The sequence below is a fragment of the Hippoglossus hippoglossus genome, chromosome 16 (genome assembly GCF_009819705.1).
Source record: "Hippoglossus hippoglossus isolate fHipHip1 chromosome 16, fHipHip1.pri, whole genome shotgun sequence".
Classification (NCBI taxonomy): domain Eukaryota; kingdom Metazoa; phylum Chordata; class Actinopteri; order Pleuronectiformes; family Pleuronectidae; genus Hippoglossus; species Hippoglossus hippoglossus.
In genome coordinates, this window is record NC_047166.1 from 20,564,023 (window position 1) to 20,586,025 (window position 22,003).

A 22,003-nucleotide genomic window follows, 5' to 3' on the forward strand; every position below is an offset into this window, starting at 1 on the left:
GGCTGTCACATCACGGATGTCACATCATTAAATAGCTTATCATCCACATGTTTACAGACTGTCCTCACACGAACGACAGTGTCAGTCATTTCAGTAAGTGTCTGAAAACAACATGTGTATCATGTGGCAGCAGACACAGCAGAAGTTCTCATGGTTCTCGTGGTTCTCATGGTACCTGAGACCAAGTTGCCATCTATGTTGGGGCACAGATTATACTCAGTCTAACTGTTAGAATTACAGTGGATCTTAGGTCTCTGTGTTAATACCCATGTGGCTCAGGTGGGCTGCTCATTAGCTGCTGCCAGTGTCTGTGATCTCTCTGTTTTAGATCCGTTTATGTCACACACACTTTGGGCTGTGCCTAATTTATTCAGATCAAAACTGGTTCTGGTTCAGGTTGGGTCTCACTTTTTGGGAAATAAATCTATAACTTAGTCGATTTAGGACTGATTATAGAATTTTGTGTCCGACTCGGACTGGAGAAACAAATAAAGCAACATAAATTCAGTTCTGCACTGAATCCGTATTATCTCGCTGAATCACAGGCACAGCTGTAATTACATGATTGCTGTTCCCTCTTGAGAATATTCACATATTTTCCCATTTAGAGAAAAATGCACTGATTTTCTTTTGCAGACTTTCTGCAAAAATTTCTGTGGAAATTTGGCTCCACGATGAAGCTACAACTGAGATCAGAGTTGATCAATTTGATGGAAAAACAAGCAAACAGGATCCAGAATGAAAAAAGCCCTGATGAAGCGAACCAGCTCAGGCTATGTGACTGCAGTCCCATTGTGGGTGTCAGCTGAGCGTTAGCTGCTGTTGGTGATAATGACAGAGGTGCCTTTGTGTCCGGGAGTCTGCTCTGCCGGTATGCGGAGGTGCGGGGTCATATCGTAATGGGTGGGGCCAGTGCTGGCGGAGGTGCAATAGCCCCGGAGGCTCTCCGGGTCATAGAGGTGCTCCAGAGCATATCCTGTCAGCGAGTAGGCTGTATGCTTGTCCAAATAGGGCCGCGGGTGGGCGTGGGAGGGGTAGAGGGCCGGGGCCAGGGTGGGAGAAGCTGAGCAGGGGCCCGGGCGACTCAGCGGGTGATGTAATGGCAAAGAAAGGGGGGGCAGGTCTGTCTGGAGGTAGTCTTTGGGCTTGTGGAGGTGCTCCGATCCTGGACTGCTGAGCCTGGACAGAGGGGCGGGGCTATTTGCAGGGCTGATCGTCTGACTCAACCCTCGACACACCACTGACTGTAGTGGCAGGGGCCCTTGAGTGTACTCGGTAGAGAAGCACGCCCCCGTGCCCTTGGGCAGTCCATTGGCTGGTCCCAGTGGGGAATCTGGAGGACCCTTGCGTAGCTGAAGTCGACTTTCTTCGTCCTTGATCATCTGCTGCGTGGCTCGGATCAGCGTCTCGATCTTGCTGGGCTCCTGTGGGCTGCAGTGGTAGTGGTCAGCTCGGTAGCGATCCCCTGAGTCACTGGCTGAGCCTGCGTCTGGAGAGCTGACCACACTGTCCTCATCCCAGTGGCCCTGGCCTGCAGGAGGACACAGTAAAAGCTGTCAGTGCAGTGGCAACATGAATTCTTATCATCATTGGAAGCCATGGTTGCTCTTGGCTTCCACATGTTCCTCCTAATCCTGCAGCGTTCTTTGGTTTGAACAAATGAAAACAAGCTTTATGTGTGATACATCACACAACAGCACCATATCATGCAATAAGTGAGTGTTACCTGTATTTACTGTCATGGATTGAGACACCATGACCACTCAACAAGCCCAAACTATCAAGGTCTATCGATATGACGAAGGTAAAAGAACATCAGCACAGAAAACTGGCTGTCAGTAGGTTCCATCTAAAAATAAGAATTTATTTCAACAGCTTATATAGTTGTTGTATGTTTTAGTTTAAAATGCACAACTTTTGCTATGTTTACAGATTTTCAGATCCCTAAAACCGAGACTTTTAGAATAGCTACTTTCTTCATTTTAGTTTGAAAACTCTGGGGCTTTTAGGAACAATGATGTAATCACCCACATTTGCTTGCTGATTGGTTTTTATCCATTACAACTCATGCCCAGTCAATGTGATGGTCATGTGATATGGTGTTTTCAGGTGTGTTAGTTTGGAAGGAGATTATTTCTGATACAGAGCTAAAATGTTCATATGGACAGATATTGCTTAAGATCAGAGTTTGAAATAGAAAACACATTAGTGTAAATGTAGACTGGGTCCTGACCATTGTAGCTGTGGATGGCTGTGATGTGCGGCATGCTGCTGTCATATCCATCGTGGTTCTCCAGGGAGCTCTTGCTCAGCGGTAGAATGGACCGGCTGGTGCCCCACAACACATTGCTGCTGGGCGGAGGAGCTCCAAGAAAGTATCGCCCCGCCTCACATCGGCCCCGCTCACAACGCTGGCCTTGACCATGTGTGTTGAGGTGTGCGTGGCGCTGCTCTTCGGACGGACTGTAGCAAAGCGTGCGAGGATCGCTGAACTGCCTATATACACAGGAGGCGTCCAGACCTTCACTCTGCTCCAGCAGCTGAGGGGAGGCTGAGTCGGTGAGGGGGCTGCTGCCCCACGGACTGTCCTGGTCAGACTCTGAGCGCTCCGTTTGGAAACTGGGATACTGCAGTGAGATGGTAGGGAGGAAAACACATGAATGACGTGGCACTCTCACTGGGAGCCATGTTTGAGATCCTCAGCTCATCAGCAGCTGTGAAGAGCTCACTGTAGTGCTGCATGTTTGACATGGGCATCATAGGTGTTAGCTACAGAAGTAGCTGTGGAGAACACTGACACCACCATGGGCTCCAATACAAGCTCATTACAAAATATCTCTTCAATTGTTTGTCAGAATTTGTCATAACAATGCGCGTGCCTTGATAACACTTGGATAAATGATGATGGTGCTTGGTGTTAACGACGGCTTCTACTAGAGCTTGTCACCCTGCAAATCACAGCCTGTTCCTGGAGACAGTGCCAGGCTGTGTCTAATTTGGCATATTGTCATCACAGGAAATCGTTGGTCACATGACACACTTGGATCCAGAAATACATTTTCCCCATATTGTTCATGGCCTAAGAAAAACAGAAACAGCCAAACAACAATGAAGGGTTGAACTCTCTGAGCTGCAAAGTGCTCCTCTCTGCGAGTTTGTGAGTTTTTACACTTGTTCACTGCCGACCACGAATCAAGACATCTTGTCCAGATGAGCTCACCATTTGAGAATGTCAGCTACGAAATATAATACTTCAATATGTATTTGAGAGGTCGAGAGGAAATGAAAGGGCACAAAGACACTAATCAGTAAATTATTTTTGTTCTGTGTGTGGGAGGTAACATCAATCAGCTGTGGGTTCAAAATCCGAGAGCATAAGGAAAGACTTTCAGTAAGAATCTTAAGTTGGAATCTTGGAACAAAATATCCAGTTCTTTAAAATGATATTCTGCTGTATTTGCTGTGGGAACATATTGTTTAAGAGTTTGCCATTGTTTTTTTTAAATTACCATTTTGTGGTTGTTATATATTAATATTCACTAGTTCAGCGCTTGTTATAATCCTGCCAGTTTGGAGTGGGCTGTTTTTTTTTGTCCTGTGTCAAATCTCCAGAGCTACTTCAGAATGATTCCTTGTCAGAGTTAAGTTAGAAAACTGTATATGGTTTATATATAGGTTTGAATGATTTACTTAGCAGATGTTATTTTTTCCTATATTGCATTTCATCTCTTTCTGAGGTCTGTTAAGCAAACAACACAATCTTCAGACACAAGTTCACACTTTTTCAAAATAAAAGCTCTGCAATTCGGCTCAATTTAAACCATTATAGCAACAAAACAAACTGTGCTTTTACTTTGTAGACAAATTGCTTAACAAGAAGTGATGCTATGAATATTGTCATGACGTAGATCAGCACCCATGAATGTCTCTGAATGAATGTCAGATGAATTCTAAACAAATGTAAGAAAGGAGACTGCAAGTATAAAAAAAAATTCTTGTTCCTTTTTTCCCTTTTCGTTACCTACTTCGTTTAACCTCTGTATTGAATAATTTATTATTATGCATGTTCTAAACATCACAACAAACTGCCCTGCACCTTGTTGAATACATAATTCGTTCCACAACCCTTCCATTATGGTCTTTCATTATACTATAATGTATAATAGAGAGAGGGAGAGAGGAGACTAAGAAGTGTCTATCGGTGTTCAATAATGCAATTGCTAAGATGTGGGGATACGGCATCCTTTTTTACGAAGACATGAGCAGTCAGACAGTCAGACAGCCTGGTAACAGAATTATTACCAAAACTGTTGGTTGTAAATATCCATCACAGTTTGCACACCATCTTTCTGGCTTTACTTTGGCTTACCATACTGGCAGTAGTGGTGTGCAATGAGGGAATATTACCAACATTATGGGTGTGCTCCCTTTCACCTCCATATAAAGTACATCTGTCAATGTTTTTGCTCCAATCATCTTCCCCTCCCTCAGTTATTTGATCCTGAAGTGTTTTCAAGACATATGGGACAAATTACCCCTCGAGGAAACATGCTGATCAGACGCCCAAACCACTTCAGCCGATTCCATGAGTTGTGATGAAGCTCAACTGAGACTGTGTTTTTTACATGTCATTGTCGTAAATTCTCACCTGTGTGTATGGGGACAGTCTGGCTTTGGTCTTGTGCCGGGCCACTTTGCTCTTGGGAGTCCTGCAGCTGTCCACGAGGCTGCTGGCCGCGCTGCTGCTGCTGTAGGGGAAGGACGTCTTGGATGCAGCCTGGTCCAGAGACAGCTGGAGGCCTTTATACTCAGTCTCCCTAAAAACACAAGCATATAATTGTATGTGGTGAATTCACAGCAATATCATTGACATTCTGCATTTGCATGAAACAGATTTAATACAGTCCACAATTACACAGGGACAGATCATCCCCAGCCAGATGTGCTGTTTATTAAAGAACACAAACAGCTCATGTGTACCTACGTGTTGGGTTTTCCTCAAGGTACAAAAACCCATTAACATCTGCTTAGGAATTAGAGCCTCATCATGGTGCTGAGAAGGGCCACCGTGTGAAGAGATGTGTGTTTGTGTTCCTGTGTGTTTGTGTGTGAGAGTGAATGCTGGTCGGTGGGGGTGTGCTAAGGGGGCTGGGACGGCTGTTGGGATGCTTGTTTTACCAGAAGGATTGCAGCAAGGCCCTCAACAAACACCCTACAGAGAGAAAGCTGTCCAATCAAATACACTGAGAGATTAAAGGCTATGTCTGGCTAAATCAGACCCATAGGAGACGCTTGGACGTCTCACTTCTGGGAAATTGGAATTGATTTCTCGCTTAAGTGTTCTAAAGATCTCACAATGGATGATGAATCGAGTTTGAGACAACAGAAGAGCTGGACAGGGTTTACTTGGGACAAATAGTGATCCGTTTTCCACACACATCTCCCTCCTGTCTCAGTCTGTCTCAACGCAAACAAGAACACAAACTCACATAACGAGCAGACACATTTCATAGGATTTGTGTCAGTTACGTTTGGAGAAAGTGCTAAAACATCACATTTAAGTCCCGCTGTCTAACTGTGATACTGTCAGACCAGATCAACTATGGCCTTTGTTAACCATGTGTCATTGATATATTGCTGATCATTTTTCCCAGTTGGAACACTGGTTTTCAAAATGCATTTTACACACATTTCTATATGCATGAGCTAAAAACAAATGCAGTGTCTAATATACAGGTCACAGGGTTCACTGAATGAGTGATATGACATGCTATATAATTTATAGTCATCGGATCTCAACTGAACCTGCAGGAGATTTTAAAGCATCTGAGACTCTTTACCACCATGACAACGCTGTTTATCCATCTAGCAGACTTCCACACACTCAGAGAATCCATGACAACGAGCACTGAGCTGCTGATCTTACAAAGTCAGAAAAATCTCTCTCATAACCACTCCAACCTCGATGGAAAACGCCAAGAGGTCGAGGAAAAATATGAAAGAGGATTCATAAGGAGCGAACAACCACAGCGCTGAGAGAATCTGACTGCCCTTCCCCTTTTAAAACCAACTTTATTTATAACACTAAGATCAGTACAATGACGAACTCAATTCTGTACAACTTCAGTTCAAGTGAGGTTTCTGTGCAAAACAGAACCACTCCTTCTAACAAATGAGGTTTTCAATAGGCTACATTTAACCATCAGTCACTCATAGGAAGTAAAAAATAAAAAATAAAGCAAACAGGACTGAAATGATGAAATAAAAACATAAAAAGATACATGTAGAACAAATGTTTGTCATTCTAATAATAATTATTTAAAAATAATTGAGGAAGAGTAAATTATATATACACACACACATATATACATACAGTATATAGTGTATAATAGCAGCTTTTTCTGAAAATATTTAAGAGAATTTCGTTTTTCAGTACATTCCTTCCTTTATGTATGAAGATATATATATTGTGAACCTTGAGCAACAATCGTAATTGGACAGATTGAAAAAAGAAATTTAGCTGATTTGGACTTATTTCTATATTTATTTGGCTCTGCCCTGGAGAAACTACAAATATGTGTTGCTTTAAATGTTGCTACAGCAGAGAATTGTGTGATACCATTACCTTCATTGTTTATCCACTGTAACATAGAAAGATGTGTGAGGAAGCACTGAAGCACCTCTCCTCAGCATTTAGAGAAAAATGACTGAAGCAACTGACTGATTATCTTGCTCATGAATTGTCTGTCAACAAACTGTTTCACTTTCAGACTTTCAGACTATCATGTATACATAGAATTGACTGCTGGTAGATTATACATACGCTCGGGTCAATACATTCATTGATCTCAGACACCTGGTGACCACTTAAGACAGAGCAGTCTTAAGTGCTTTGACTTTAAAGTGAAGGGAAAATAAAAATACATTGTTTACAAAGGGGGACGGAAGCTCTAGCTTGTGTGGCTCTATCTGATCCAGCAGGTGCACTTTAGTGAGGCAGGTTAATGCACAAAAAAACACTGAGGTACTCTGTCTCCATGTAGGCAAATAAACTGACTGAGGAATTAACTAATAATATTATTTTTTCACCTTAGTGTATTTTTTTCATGGCCATCTGCATTATTTGGTACGTAAGACTCCAGACATCTTAAAATTATTCAGTTAGAGATTTGAACCATATTAATTAAACTCACGACACTTCGGATTTCCTTTGTCTTAACCTCAGGGCATCACAACTATCCGGTTTATATATAAAGTCAACAAAGCCCTGCCATTGTTTAAAAACATTGTTCAGCTCACTAAATGTGGCAAAATATTGATTTATTAATAAAAGTGTTTTACGTTGTGTTCACTTGAACAGAGTGGGATGATGTCGTGTGTGTGTGTGTGTGTGTGTGTGTGTGTGTGTGTGTGTGTGTGTGTGTGTGTGTGTGCAGGCAGTAAGATCCTGGAGAACGGCCTGCTGTTCAAAGAGCTGCTGCAGACCCCAAACTTCAGGTGTGTGTGTGTGTGTGTGTGTGTGTGTGTGTGTGTGTGTGTGTGTGTGTGTGTGTGTGTGTGTGTGTGTGTGTGTGTGTGTGTGTGTGTGTGTGTGTGTGTGTGTGTGAGACAGCAGAGAATAGAATGCAGCAGCACTGATTAAACACACAGTGTAACTGTTGAGAGAGTCAAATAAAACGTGGTTACGTGCCTCAGCTGCAGACATGCCTTTACCCCACGAGATGCTAAATCACTGCCAGGTTGTGGTAGCAGTGGCAGGTCCACAGACCCGGGGCAGGAGCTGCAGAGGTTATCAGAGCTGAACAAACAGGGGGGGGGGTTCACATGCAGGTGAAGTGCCCTTATCACCTGTGTTATCCACACTATAGCTGCCGGGAAAACCTCCTCTGCTCCTGATAACAACCCCACACAACACTTTACCTCCAACTGTATTCTGTCTTATGTACCATGCAAAAAAAAGAATCATACTCCCTCATTTCCACCATCACTGCGTGGCTCAGTCCATACAGCATCTCAAATTAGGAAATTGGAGGAAAATAAGGCTTCATTCCCCTGACAGAAAGCTGGAGCCCATAAACACTCATCAAGTTTACAGCCTATCAATTAAAAGGCCATAAACACAGAGCCGTTATGGATTTGATGTAGGAGGTAGAGAAATGTGTGTCAAGCTGTTCTCTGCCTTTAAATGCAGCCAGCCGCGCTGCTCAGTGGAGGGTTTTATAGGCTTTATTCCTTCACACACTCACTTGTACATCTGTGAACTACACACATCAGCGGCAATAAAATAACGGCATAATAGCCAAGTAAATGTTGGCCCTCGCCTGCTAATATGAGTGTGGCTCCTGCATGTAGAGTCGCTGCCATGATTACAGTTTGATTTTATTGTAAGAGGGTGTAAAATAGCTGTTTGTAATACGGAGCAGTCCGGTGCTGTTGGACAGTTGACGCAGGATGAAGGATGAAGCCGCTGAGTGTAGCCTCAGTTTCTGTTTATATACTCTGCAAGCAGAGCTGCCAGTCTTAGATAAACTCTACCAGATGACTGACGCCAGCACAGAGAGGCCGCCACAGGTAACAACCAACACATGAGCGCGCGGAGCAAACTTAGTAACAAAGCTGGCACACAACAGAGTGATAGAAGAGGAATGTCTCATCGCATCAAAGGTAGAAAAGACAGGAGACCTGTGGTTTCCCTAAAAGAATCATAATTATAAGATAATTTCCTTTGTTTCTAACTCAGTCTACAACAATGAAGACTAAAGGTGGGTTGACAAAGTTTTTGCCAACCTGCCTTCAACAAATGCATGTCATATTTCCAACTAACCTCCAGTTAATTGCTTCACGGTGACTGTTTGTGTAAACCTCTGGTATCAATACTCATTATCTTATCAGAGCAGAGAATGACACACAACCGAGATCTGAATCGCTCATCTCTGCAAACACGTCAGTCATATCACACTCCAGTCCCAATGTACAGACACAAATACAAAGCTGATCCACAGACCTGCTTTAAAGCTGTAATCTAAACTATTGACATATAAATACACGTTCAGTTTTGCTACTCTGTATCAACAATGAACGTACAAAAGTGATTCACGCTGTGCGTAGTGAGCTTCCTAATTTTGTATCCTATCACCAGATTGACAAAATGGTATTCAGCTTAGTTTGGTTTCTTTGAACAATGAACTGTTGCTTTTATTTTTTAATTATTTTTAGACACATTTTTATAAACAAGTCTAAGACTTTGTAAAGTGAGGGAAAATATATCTTGATACTAAAACAGCATACTTTTTAGGACTCTGTATGCAAGATGAGCATTAATAACAAAAGATGTGCATCTCTTGCAATCCTACATTCAAAATACATTTTGTCCCACACAGCTAAGGACTGTCAGCACCACATGCTTCAACTAAGTAGAGAACAGAAATCCACTCAGGTTGAACAACGATATAACCAAAAAGCCACTCATCACCTCCTCCTATTTGTGCTTCCTGACTCGGCCTGATATCTGCAGAGAGCTGCTAACCAGCACAGTACAAGGTTCACACACTGAGCAATCAACTCTTTTGATTTTAGTTCTTATGACCACAGACAGTTTTTCATCAGCCCAGAGGTCAGATCAGTGCACAGAGATCTTTTGACCATTTAAATCACTGGAAGACAGTCAGAGCATCTTAGCAGCAGATAGTCAAAGACACGAGGAGTCACGACAGTGTCATAAACTGCAGAGTGTGGACACAGTACAGTGTAACTATTCATAGCCGTTTTCAGAACTCAGGAGAATGTCCGCACTATGGAATCCACAGCGTTCAGGTGAGGGGTGGTGCAGCAGGCAGAGGCAGGATGTAACCTATTTAAACCTCTACGTGTTTGGCACCACTTTTTCATCCTGAGATATTTTTTTTTTTTTTTTTTTTTCATTTTTGCTTCTGTTGTGTGTTTGAAACATCATCAGCAGTTGCGGTTCTTACATCGGCTCATTCGGACTTTCTCTGGAGTATTTGCGTTCTCACATACAGCCCCTCCACAGAATGTCTGGAGATTACCCGGAGTTCAGTGTATGTCTGAAAGCAGCTCATGTCACTGTTTTGGAACAGATTCATCAGGAGACTGGTTTCACAGAGGTAAATCGAGCAGCAGTAATGAAGAGACAGAGATACTCACGTGAGAACATAGTTGACACTGACGATGCAGTGAGGTCGGGACGAGCGGCTATTGTGCACGATGGTTGCATAACTCTGAACCCAGACCCAGCCACCTTGCTTGGCCAAGAAGCGGTAATACTTCGTGGTAACCTGACCTTTCACCAGCACTACAGAGATCAACAGAGGGGAAAGAAATAACAACAAATGATTACTTTGAGGAAAAATCTAACTATATCAATGAAAGCAAACAATAGCAAATTATAGTGAAAGGTGATTAAAATTGGATAAATATAATATTGAAATACTGCAATGATTTTACTTTATATTATCTTACTGTAAATACTATCTTAATGAAACTACATTATATTATACATGAGCTGTTTCATGTTTATAAACACTAAAATTAACCAACAAACCAACCAAGTAACCACTTTTATGGAATCCCATAATGTAACATATCATAACACAACATAGCCTGATTTACTGTCTGTGTGTGTGTGTGTGTGTGTGTGTGTGTGTGTGTGTGTGTGTGTGTGTGTGTGTGTGTGTGTGGAGAGGGAGAGAGAATTTGTAGGAAGGTAAAACAAACCTTACTCACACAAGTGATGAGCACAGCGCAGGTGGAAGGAGTCACAGCTGTGGACGTGATGATAGAGCGTCTTCTCTATTAGATCCTGAGGCTCGTAGCCTGTCAGCTCTGCAACCCTGAGCAGCACACACACACACACACACATTCTCATGGGTCACAAACACTCGCATACAACCCCACAGACAAGATGTATCCATAAGTGAATACAGAACATTGTGGTACAGAACGTACCGTGAGTCGAGGAAGATGAGCTTCATGTCCAGGCTCGCTCTAAACATGAACATGTTGCTGTGCAGTTTGATCTCAGTGACAGCGCTTGGTGGCAACGAGTGACCGACCGCCACCAGCCCAACGTTCTGATAGCAGCCGTCAAACGGAGACATGTCCAGGCTGTACTGACGGATCTTCAGGTAGCCACTACAGTGGATCACCTGGGCAGAGATACATCGGTTAGATAGATACATAAAGTAAAAATATCAGTTCATACATGGTCAAGAGGGTTTTAAACTGACAAACTTTCTGCTTTGTGAAACAACTTCTCAACAATTTTGAGGTAAGCAGGGTTATAAATGCAGAGGGCTCAGGAAAAACACACAGGCCCAACATCTGCTGAACAAAAAGACAGTGAGCGGAAATAAAAACAGCTGCCTCTGCAGAGAACTGTTCTCTCTTACTACCTGGCTAAACCACCCTTATAATAGCAATCAAGGTTCATTTGGACATGTCCTAAACGACTTGCACCCCAAGCTTTAAACCATAAGCTCAGATCGTTAAAATAGAGCCCATAGAAACCAAACATATAATACATGTTTTATTAACAGGCATTAGACTCGGCTTATAACCTGTCTCTTGTTGTGATTCCCTGTGGGAAAATATGTTAGCGTCAATGTGTCAGAATGTTGTCATGTCCATTTAAAAAATGATTAATTAGGAACAAGATACATGTGTTGGTCATTTTTCTTTTTTGTAAAATGAAACCCGGCCTCACACAATGTATCTGCCACAGCTGACAAAACAATCTGATCAATTTTCAAGCCAACGTGAAGGAGAGTTCCTGCAACAGCTCAAATAAATGGAAAGTTTGAACCTCTTCAGTTCAGACAATTGAGCAAACTTCTTCTGCTGCTGAAGCTCCAGAACAAACAAGTGGACAGTGAGTTGAAATTGTTCACCAACTATTCTTTCCATGGTCAACAATCACATTAATCTCCTCTAGTGTCCATAGTCCTAGACAACCTTATCGATCAGATACTCGGAGCCAAAGCAACACACTGAGCAGACTGACGTAAAGTTTGCCTTGATACTCATGGTCTTCAGAGGATAAACCCTGATTAATCTGGTAACATGACCTTTCACGCTCGTGGCTTAACGAGACCTGGAGCTCGACTTCTTTCAAAGAAGAAAAAACAATCATCTTTCCTAGAGAACGATCCCTCACTATTTTGGGCAACATTTTTTTTAACTCCTCCTTAGGACCAAATTTCAACTTTGCACACAAGATAACAAATAATCTTATAATAATATTGCCAGTAAATTAAAAAAATTCTAAACAAAGACACTGAACAACCATCGATGGATTTTGATAATTACGACCACCAATACGACCACCAACATTGTAATTAGCAGTGGTACAACACAGAGAATAGCAAAATGTTCATGTGACAACAATGGTCACTTTTATTTTATTTTTTATCCTAAAATATACGCAAACATCGTGGAGAGTGCCCAGAAAACTATTTGGACTGTCAACCAAAAATTTCACATAAATAAAAAATTAATTAACAACAAATTTATTTCAAGGTTTCCTTTGTATATTTGTATTTTATATATAATATTTTTTTTATTTATTTAATGATTTCAGTTAACATTGACCATGACATGTCATTATCTATGCTAATGAATTAAATGCACAAACATTAACAGCACATCCCTATTACCTTGTAGCCTCCACAGGTGAGACCAGCATTTCTTTTAGCAAGGACACATTTCATTCTGAGAAAGAACGAGCGCTCCATCTCATATTCTGCAGAGAAATAATAAAACAAGCAAAGGAAAATGTTATTCATGCTGCATGATGAGTCCATATCGTACACAGCACAATGCTTTGTGGTTGATTACCTTGGACAAAGTGTGAATGGTAAGGCTGGTGGGCTGTGAGGACGGCTGTCATTTCATCATGGTCTGCTGGATGGATGTATTCGTAAATGCTGTTTCCTGTCAACTCTACCTGTTGAAATGAACACTTGCGTCAGAGCTGGGACATACGAGGCCCAGCACACCAGAGGAAGTCACATTAAGTTAAACCAACCTGCGACAGGCCCAAGTGGACTGATGCCGTTTCTGATATGTACATTATTTTCCCATCTGGAGCGACCACGAAAATGAAGCCGTCTAATGTCTGAAACAAACAATAACAATATTGTTACAATGTTATTTACTGACAAATATACAACAAAAGTATGTTCTTGTCTTGGGTTCATTTCCCCAGACAAAGTGAATACCCTGTAGTGTATTATTATGATTATTTTAAACTGTGCAGTGCTACTGTTACAGCAGTAAGGACTGATCACTGTAATATCATCACAAAATAATGTTTGATAAAAGGCAGGAAATGACAAATCAACAAAAATAACCATGAATCTGTAAAATAAATCCTGCCTGTTTACTTTTTGTTGAAATTGTGTTGAATGTTCAATTTTACAGTAATTTCAGTAGCTGTAGTCTGTGCTGCTGTTACACTGAGAGTTGTTGGTAATATTTTATCCACCCCATTTCTATCAATAAAACAATACAACAATATAAAACAATACACACACACACACACACACACATACTGTATATATATATATATATATAATACACATATATGTATATCATATATACAAACAATATAACCTTCATTGGGGTAAAATTTGGAGTGTAGCCTACAAAAAAATGTATGAAAAGTAGACCATTTCTATTATATTTTATTTTATTATATTATATTATAACCTCAGTCACAGAGGTTTTGTTTGTCTGTTAGTTAGCAGGATTATGTAAAAACTACTGGAAGGATTACCACAACAATTGGTGTAAGGATGTGGTATGGACTGGGGAAGAACTCATTAAACTAACATTATGAGATATGGCGTTTTTCAACTTTCGTGGATTTTTTCAAAGAATAATTAATGGCTTTTGATAAAAGAAAAAATCTGACATGTTTAGACGACTGATATTTATAAGTGTGTGTGAGTTGATGCAGAACTAAAATAAAAATCGGGATCTAGTGAATTTAAATGTGGTGCCATTCTACTTTCATATTATGTATTGAACTATAACTGATAATAATAATCTCTACCTCTAAAGCACTCATTAATCAAACAGCTTATTTCCATAGCTAGCAGCTCTGGCTAGCATGTAGCCACTTGTCCCACTGAGCAGCAAACATCACAGTAGACCTACATTGGCCATCTTGTTGCCTTGTTTGGATATTCTGTAGACCAATTAGACAGCTTATGGCCCTGTGACTCTGACAGTCCTGTAGCCCTGATCGGGCAACATAACTCGTCTGTGTCTGTCCGACTGGCACTGGCCACCCTCTGCTTGTTCCTGGCTTCAGCCTGTAGCCCTGTGGCTGTGTTTGGCCTGTAGCACTGCAGCCCTGCTCCATTGTGTTGTTGCTGATGTGAGAGCGGCTGCAGGACAGACTGAGGCTCTGTGCGTGACCATGAATGTGTTCAGCTCATTTCACTCTTCACAAGAATGAAGGCAACAGGAGGCAGATGGCAGCAGCCACTGAATCACACAAACACAGCCTCTGTGGCTGAAGTAAAAAATGTCTTGTTGGGGGGGATTTTTGTATCATTCTAATGAACAATTAAGAGCCTATTATGTGACCTTGTAACTGTCAATGTTTTGTTTTTTTTTGCTGTATGTTTTTCGAGTGTAAATCCTCCGATGTAGAGCAGTAAGTACCTGTAAGAGATGGGAGCCTAATTCCTGGGTGACTCCCTCCTGAGAAGTGCTGCGACTCACGTGGCCCCACGACTCCCCGAGGCCTGGCAACACCACAAACAAACAGGAAACATTTAAATCACAAGAAACACGATTTCTTATTCTACAGTGAAAAAGGAGGGGAATCAATATGTTGAATTGAAAACCATGTAAACCATGATCTAATTGTATGATATAGCCCATATAGCTAAATGTCTGCTGTTAATAACCATATACTCATAATTGCAGAATATATTTTATCACTTTGGCTGAATGTTTAATTATAGTGAATTTAAGAACAAGTAATAGTCACACTGCCCCATAAGGTTCTATGATTTTGACAATTTTACTCCTTTATCCTCATTAGACAATTTGTGAATTAATTTAAAGACACAACACACAACATGTAACTGGGCCTCATGGTCAGGAAAAAATAAATATCCAGTGACTAATAAAAATGTATCCTTAAATAAACAACTGCTATTCATAGTGTGGGTGCAACGGTGTCTGCATGGGAAAATAAACAGGCCCCGCCGGTTTACAATGAGGACAGCTCTGACCATCACAGGTCTAAATGTGAACTCAGCCTGCAGCTCCGAAAATACCCCGCAACTAAAAATAGACTTGGAGCGGACTTCCGAACCGGATCGTTGCAAATGTTGTAGCGTGAAGATATTTTCACAAACCCCTTAACAACGGTAGCAAAACTAACATGTGGTGGTGTGAAGCAGCAGAGGAGCAGCGGAGGAGCAGCGGAGGAGGAGCAGCGGAGGAGCAGCAGCGGAGGAGCAGCAGCACATTGACATGTAAACCCCGCTGTGCAGAGCAAACAGGCGGCGGGCTCACAGCGCAGCGGGCCGCAGCCTCAGACCTCATGGCTGCGTTAAAACACAGCATCCAAAACACACCGTCCCAATCACATGCACACGACATTCTGAAGAATCATGTCTTTCGTTTTTACATCATAGATAAATATAAGTGTCAAGATGAATGTGAATAAAGCATGCAGCAGAGTGACAGCTTCACCTAATCCCATCACGGACCGATCGATGTGAAGCAGGAACCAGAAAACTGACAAATGTGCCGTTTATGTGATTAAAGATCGATTTCGCTGCAGGACACCTCTCTCCTGACTTTACCCTTCAGTCAGCATTATTATTATTATTATTATTATTATTATTGTTATTATATATATCTGTCGGTGCTGCTGCAATTCGCGCATGCTTCAGTTTGTTATCACATCAACAAAATAATAATTATGATACTGACAAAACGAAGTTGATTTAAAAACCTTGATGCTGATTTTCACAGAGACATAAAATCACACTGATCTCACGCTGCAGGAAACGAACGAAAGTACCGAATGTGTCTCCAACGCTGACATGACACAATAATAAAATAAAAATACTGCTGATACAGTATAAGTACACGGAGTGGATCACAGCTCCTCAAGTGAGCAGCTTATTTATTGATTGATTTATTCATGGGCTCGTGACACAACCAGGCAGCCCCAGCTTTAACTCTTATTATTATCAGTATTAGTACAAATGACGAGGAGCGGTGGTTTCAACCTTTTCCCTTTAACTCTTAAAAAAAACCTTCATGTGTATTCGTGACCCTGCGCGTTAAAGTCACGGTGTAGATGTGACCTGTTCAGACGAAAAGCACATTAGGCCTTAAAAGGTTTAAAGTAAAAGGAACAGGACTTTTTTTATTTATCTTTTTCTTTCTCTCCTCTTATCTGACTCATTTTGACGCACGGCCCTCAGGTACGACATTTTAATTATAAAATGTTTTTCATATTATCATTAAATATTCAAACAAATAAATCGCATGTTTAACGAAATTAACAGATAATTAAATAATACATTTAATGAAGCAACAACACCTTGAGGGAATTCAAAATAAATGTTCATGGTGAATGATTTGTTTTTGTCAACAGTCTGTCACACTGAAAAATCCTTCAACTATATATAATACTAATACTACTACTACTAATAATAGTAATAATTAGTAGTAGTAGTATTATTATCATTATTACTGTTGGTGTTATTATTATTATAATGGTTGTTATTATTATTATTATTTTGTGGAGAGGTACAACATATTGCTGTGGCAATATTGAAAATTTATGTTTTAACAGTAACTGTAACATTGATGGGAAAAAAAGCTCCATGTGGGATTTCAACATTACAAAAATCCTGAAAAACAAATCACTCATGATTTTCAACATGGAACAAATCTTATCGTGATCCTCAGTGCAATGCTTTCACTTAGTAATTATCCTAAAAAACTGTAATAACATAATATAATAGACTGGTCACAGTGGTTATCAAGCAAGATAGAAATATAAATTAAATTTCACAAATACGCAGCTACAAATACAAAGTAAATATAATTATCTCTTTTATTGGCTCTGGTGGAGAGAATTTACCAAGATATTTGTAGTGTGAGATGTCATGTATTTCACCCAAGATGGACAACATGGCTGAGGTCAAAGGTCTTGCCTCCCTTCACCTCCACCCCACCTCTCACTCACACACACACTAAAATCATAGGATACAAAAGAAAAGATGCTTTGGTGCACCTCATTGCATAAAAGACCTTTTCTTCTCCCCACTTACACAAAACAACTAAATCTCTCTCCACTCAGTCCTCACACGTGGCTCATGGAGGAGAGCATGTGTGTGTGCTTGGAGTTAAAAGGTGAGTGAAGAGGTGCTGCAGCCTTTTACGCAGCTGAGGAGATTTAATGGAGAAAACACAACACAGCCTGAAGAGGACATGTAAAACCCAGCAGTCTGCACCAGCACCATTATCCTTTAAATTATTCAGAGAGCTTTGCGTGCATGCTTATGTCGCCACAAATGTGAATCAGCACAGCGTGACATCCAGACATCTCGCAGTCATGCAAGAAATGCAGTATGTAGATGACTGGTTTGTGAGAACTGAGCCAGACAGTCCCTGGAAGCAGAGCTCAGCACTGTTCTTAGTGCTATTCATGCAAAATACACTTGTCTGCTATGAGCACTGATATATAATGGATTCTGGAGCAAGATGCAAAAGAGCATTATCACTAAATCTACAAATGTCCCCAGTGAGGGAAGTCTGAGCTGTGTGTGCCCCAGGATTTTCATCATATACACTTACATGTATTCGTGCTGCACAGAATCTGTGATTCAAAAGGATGTTTCTTTCAATCACTCTGCATTTGAAGTTATGTAAGGTTGAATGTCACATTTATAAGAATCTCTGGATATTATGGGATCCATGTAGCCTAAATACCAAAAAGGTCAATTTAAAGCTGATTGACTGGAATGCTTCTGTAACAATATTTATAGCTGATTTTTAAATATAGTTTTTAAATAATCACATGGCTCACATCCTAACCTTTACTAGGTTAGAGACTCAGTTGCTGGCATCGACCCTGCAGGATTACATTTAAATCCTTTTCTCGTGTAATGTCTTCTGTTAATTTGATGTGATGAAGTGATTGTGTAGTATTAGAGAAATAATTAGAGGTCACATCTGACAATAATGTTGTGATCTCTGGTTTAAACGACGAACATAATCACATGTATGTTAACGCTACAATTTAAATGTTGCACTGTAATTGTTTGGTGTGTGATTGCAGTGATGTAAATGATCTGGTGCTATACGTGGCCCTCACAGTGGCACAAACAGGGAGGATTCAGTGTTCATGTCTCCTTTGTTTTCTCCCTGACGGTTCTTTGTCATCCCCACTTTCCCTCCACACAGCAACCTGCTCCATGATCCTCACTGTGAGGGATCAGATGTGCACATCATACTAATACGTGCGGCTCTGCAGCAGTGGCAGGATGGAAGCTCATCACGGATAATCTGCTGCCAGGGGCCCCGGAGAGACAGCCCATCACTACGGGCTGGACACAGGAGACTTCTGCTGCTGACTCCGTGCAAGCAGGGAGCGAGGAACTCATTACCCCGATCATTTTTCATATCATTTTATATAAACGTATTTTTGCTGTCACAGCCATATAACGGATTTTACTTAAACTCCAGTGAAAAATATTTTAATGGTAGGTTACGCAATATGGGCAGATTAATACACCACAGTATTAAATAACTATAGCATCTATTATTCAAAGGTAACCTACATTTACTTCACTTTAGACATGGCTTTATATATATTAACAATTATTATAATTATATGAGGTAATAGGTGAAAATATAATTTTTTTAAATCTCACTTAACTGACATAGGCCTGTCAATTTTATACATATCCTATATTTAGTTTAGTTACCAAAACAAAGGCAACAGATACCGTTAAATAAATTATTTAAAATATATAGGCGATACAATATATGTAACATTATGTCATATGTATATGAACATATACAATTATAATATAAGATAATAAAAATAAGCTTAAGAACCACGCATACAACAGAGAACCAGCAAAATAAAATAGTACTCTCTTCTCTTCGCTTCTTTAAATCCAGACACGTTCTGCTAATTATCACAATAATCACATGATATTAAATAAATATGATGTTATTAAAATGTGTCCTCCCCACTGAGCTGTGTTACCTTCAGGGAAGACTATCCTCATCTTCAGGTAGCTGGTGGTCAGCCGGATGATGGACGCTTTGTCCAGCTGGGAGGTGATGGCGGAGGGAAGCGGCAACAGTTTGGCCAGTTCATAAAATTCACTATTCTCCTTTTCCCGTCGGGTCCGGGCGGCATTTTTAGATTTCTCCTTCATGGCGTCTCCTCGGGTTCACAGACTGGGCCTGACCTGTCCTCTGTCACTCCCAGTCCGGGTGTCTCATAGCGGGGTTCTCCTGCGCACACGGACCCGGAGACAGCTCCCTGCCGCTCGGCCTAAAGTCCGCGGGGTGACCGCGCTCCCATGTCTCCAGGTGTTCCCGAGCAGGACGCGTCTAATTCCTGGAGGTGTGAGGACCGAGGCGTCGCTCCGCTCAGCCCATCGGAGGTGTCAGCACCCCGGGCTCCACCGCAGCCTCGGCGAGGGGGACTGTGGAGGAACCGGGAGGAGGAGACGTCACACAGAGAAGCTAGCTCACCACCAACTAATACAGACACTTGTTTGAATCTTTACACATGCAACGAAAGGCCGTATTTAAAGTTAGATTTAAGTAAGAGCCTGTACGGGGTTGTGCTCTTACCTGAGTGTAGATACAACCGACAGTTCACTAATGTGGCGCCTGTTGGGCTCGAAAGTGTCCGAGAATAGTGTGCGAAGCCCCGGACACTCGCAGATCCTCCATCCGAAGTGACTTTATGGATCCTGGGTCTCCTCAGCGGCGGAGGCTCGGAGTCCCGCCCATCGCGGGCACCTCCGCTCCTATTGGGCGACTGGATAGTCTGTTCGCATATCCATTGGCTACTCTCGCTAATGACGCAGCGCATGCCGAACGGGGATTGGCTGGTGAAGATGTTCAGCTCTGGCCCAAAGAGGATCGAAAAGTCCGCTCGGAACCTGTGCGCTCCCTGTTCCAGATAATAAACAGACCTCCTTTAAAATATGTCCCTTTTTAAACAAGTATTATACTTAAACTAAAAACACATTAAGTGAAGATTATCTGAAGGGGATTTATCTATCTGTGGCCAGTTCTCTTTCATTCGGCTCACATATTACACTATTCACTTATACTAATATGGCCTACTTTCAATTTATAGGATTTAAAAAATTGTTAATGCTGCAACATTGATCCAAACATGTGACTTGTTGGCAGTGGAGAGTTTTTATATTAGGCCCACACACGTTCATTCCACCAGCTCATCCTAACATACGATGCAAAGAAGGTTTCATTCGTCATGAATAATGTGGAGAAGTGAAGAACAGTTAGGTTTCTGAAAGGTGTTGGACATGTATTATATTTCTGTGGAGACACAGGCCTCTAATCTGACCCGAGGACTCGTGCTCCTGTTGTTCAGCCTGAGCGGTTGTATTTATGTAGGTTTGCACCTGCACAGGTTTACGTATATAGCCTACTTCCTTTCAATACTAACATACAAAGACGAGATTGGTTTTAAACCAGTTCAAATGAAAAGTGAGAAGCTTCCCATCTCCATTATGAGACTGAATGATGATGGGATTTGCATGTTCAAGGGTTGATCTCGATTATTGAACAGTATTTTACCAGTTTACAGAATTAACGGATTACTCATGAATCGTCATCACATTATCTGCAGCACTAGATTATCACTTAAAGAGAACAACTCTCAGATTTGATGTCATTCAGCAGGCTGCAGGTGATTGTCCTCATCGATTGTAAAAAGCCGACCTTATGGAACATTATAATTCAATATTCTTTTACATTTTATTATTTCAAGTGTGAAATGTTTTCTAAACTTTTTCCTAATAGGAACATGATGATGATGATGATGACGATGAAGGTAGAGTGGGCACCCAGCACCACGTCTCTCTCTCTCTCTCTCTCTCTCTGATGGATCCAGTCTGCGGGGAGGAGATCTTGCTGATGCTGAAGGCGCTCGAGATCTTGACGCAGAGTTTAACCTTCGCTTCGACTCCACATCCACTGGTAATTGGACGACACGCGCCTGTGGACCATTTGGACCTGACAATCTAAAACGCTCCATATGGTGAAGTGTCCCTCCGAGCGGCCAGGACCTATGGCCGGAGCGGTCATGCTGATTGCATTGTTAAAAGATCTCGGTTATTTCCCTCAGAATTACTGACGCACACAGAGGTTTCTGCACGTGCTACAAATCTTTTCTTGAATGCAAAACCAACAATGTTGTGTGGACTCTGAAGTAGAAGGTTCCCCCACAGGACCACAGCAACATAAACATGACCGGGAAAATCCTATTTTTTGATCAAGTAATACAACATAAATACTTGTTATATATTATTATATTACCATTATTAATGTCAGACTAGGTGTATGTGTAAAATGAGAAATACTTTGTAAACCTGCACCACTACAACACAACAACATCTGATGAGGAGCCTCCTGCTTCATGACTTAATGTGGAAGCTCTGTGTTTAAGATGAATGGTCCCTGTGACGTTCAGTGAAATCACCAGCCTGCAGCATTCCACCATTTAAATACTGTAGAAACGGACACAGTTCATTTGTACTGAAGTTTGAAACAATGTGTCTAACAAACACCCAAACAGAAAAACAAATCGAATAGGAATTAAACATATTAAGGACAAAGATAATTTTACTGAGGTCATAAATATTGTTATTAGATTATATCATATTATTTCACTGCACAACTCAACCATCAAATTAGTTTTTGTTTTACAATGGCTGCCAAATATCAA

The 22,003-nt window shown here is 41.2% G+C and overlaps 1 protein-coding gene across 1 annotated transcript; it reads right to left on the reverse strand.

The window, feature by feature from the left end:
• Positions 1-325: 325 nt before the first annotated feature.
• sim1a (SIM bHLH transcription factor 1a) lies at positions 326-20,001 on the reverse strand. Its single transcript, XM_034611355.1, has 12 exons — positions 19,876-20,001; positions 19,277-19,724; positions 14,689-14,771; positions 13,043-13,132; positions 12,853-12,961; positions 12,672-12,757; positions 10,966-11,165; positions 10,744-10,850; positions 10,165-10,312; positions 4,649-4,817; positions 2,234-2,627; positions 326-1,531 (listed from the first exon to the last, which is right to left on the reverse strand). The coding sequence occupies exons 2-12, from the start codon at positions 19,449-19,451 to the stop codon at positions 813-815; spliced, it is 2,280 nt and encodes a 759-aa protein (XP_034467246.1). The 5' UTR covers positions 19,452-19,724; positions 19,876-20,001; the 3' UTR covers positions 326-812.
• Positions 20,002-22,003: the final 2,002 nt, after the last annotated feature.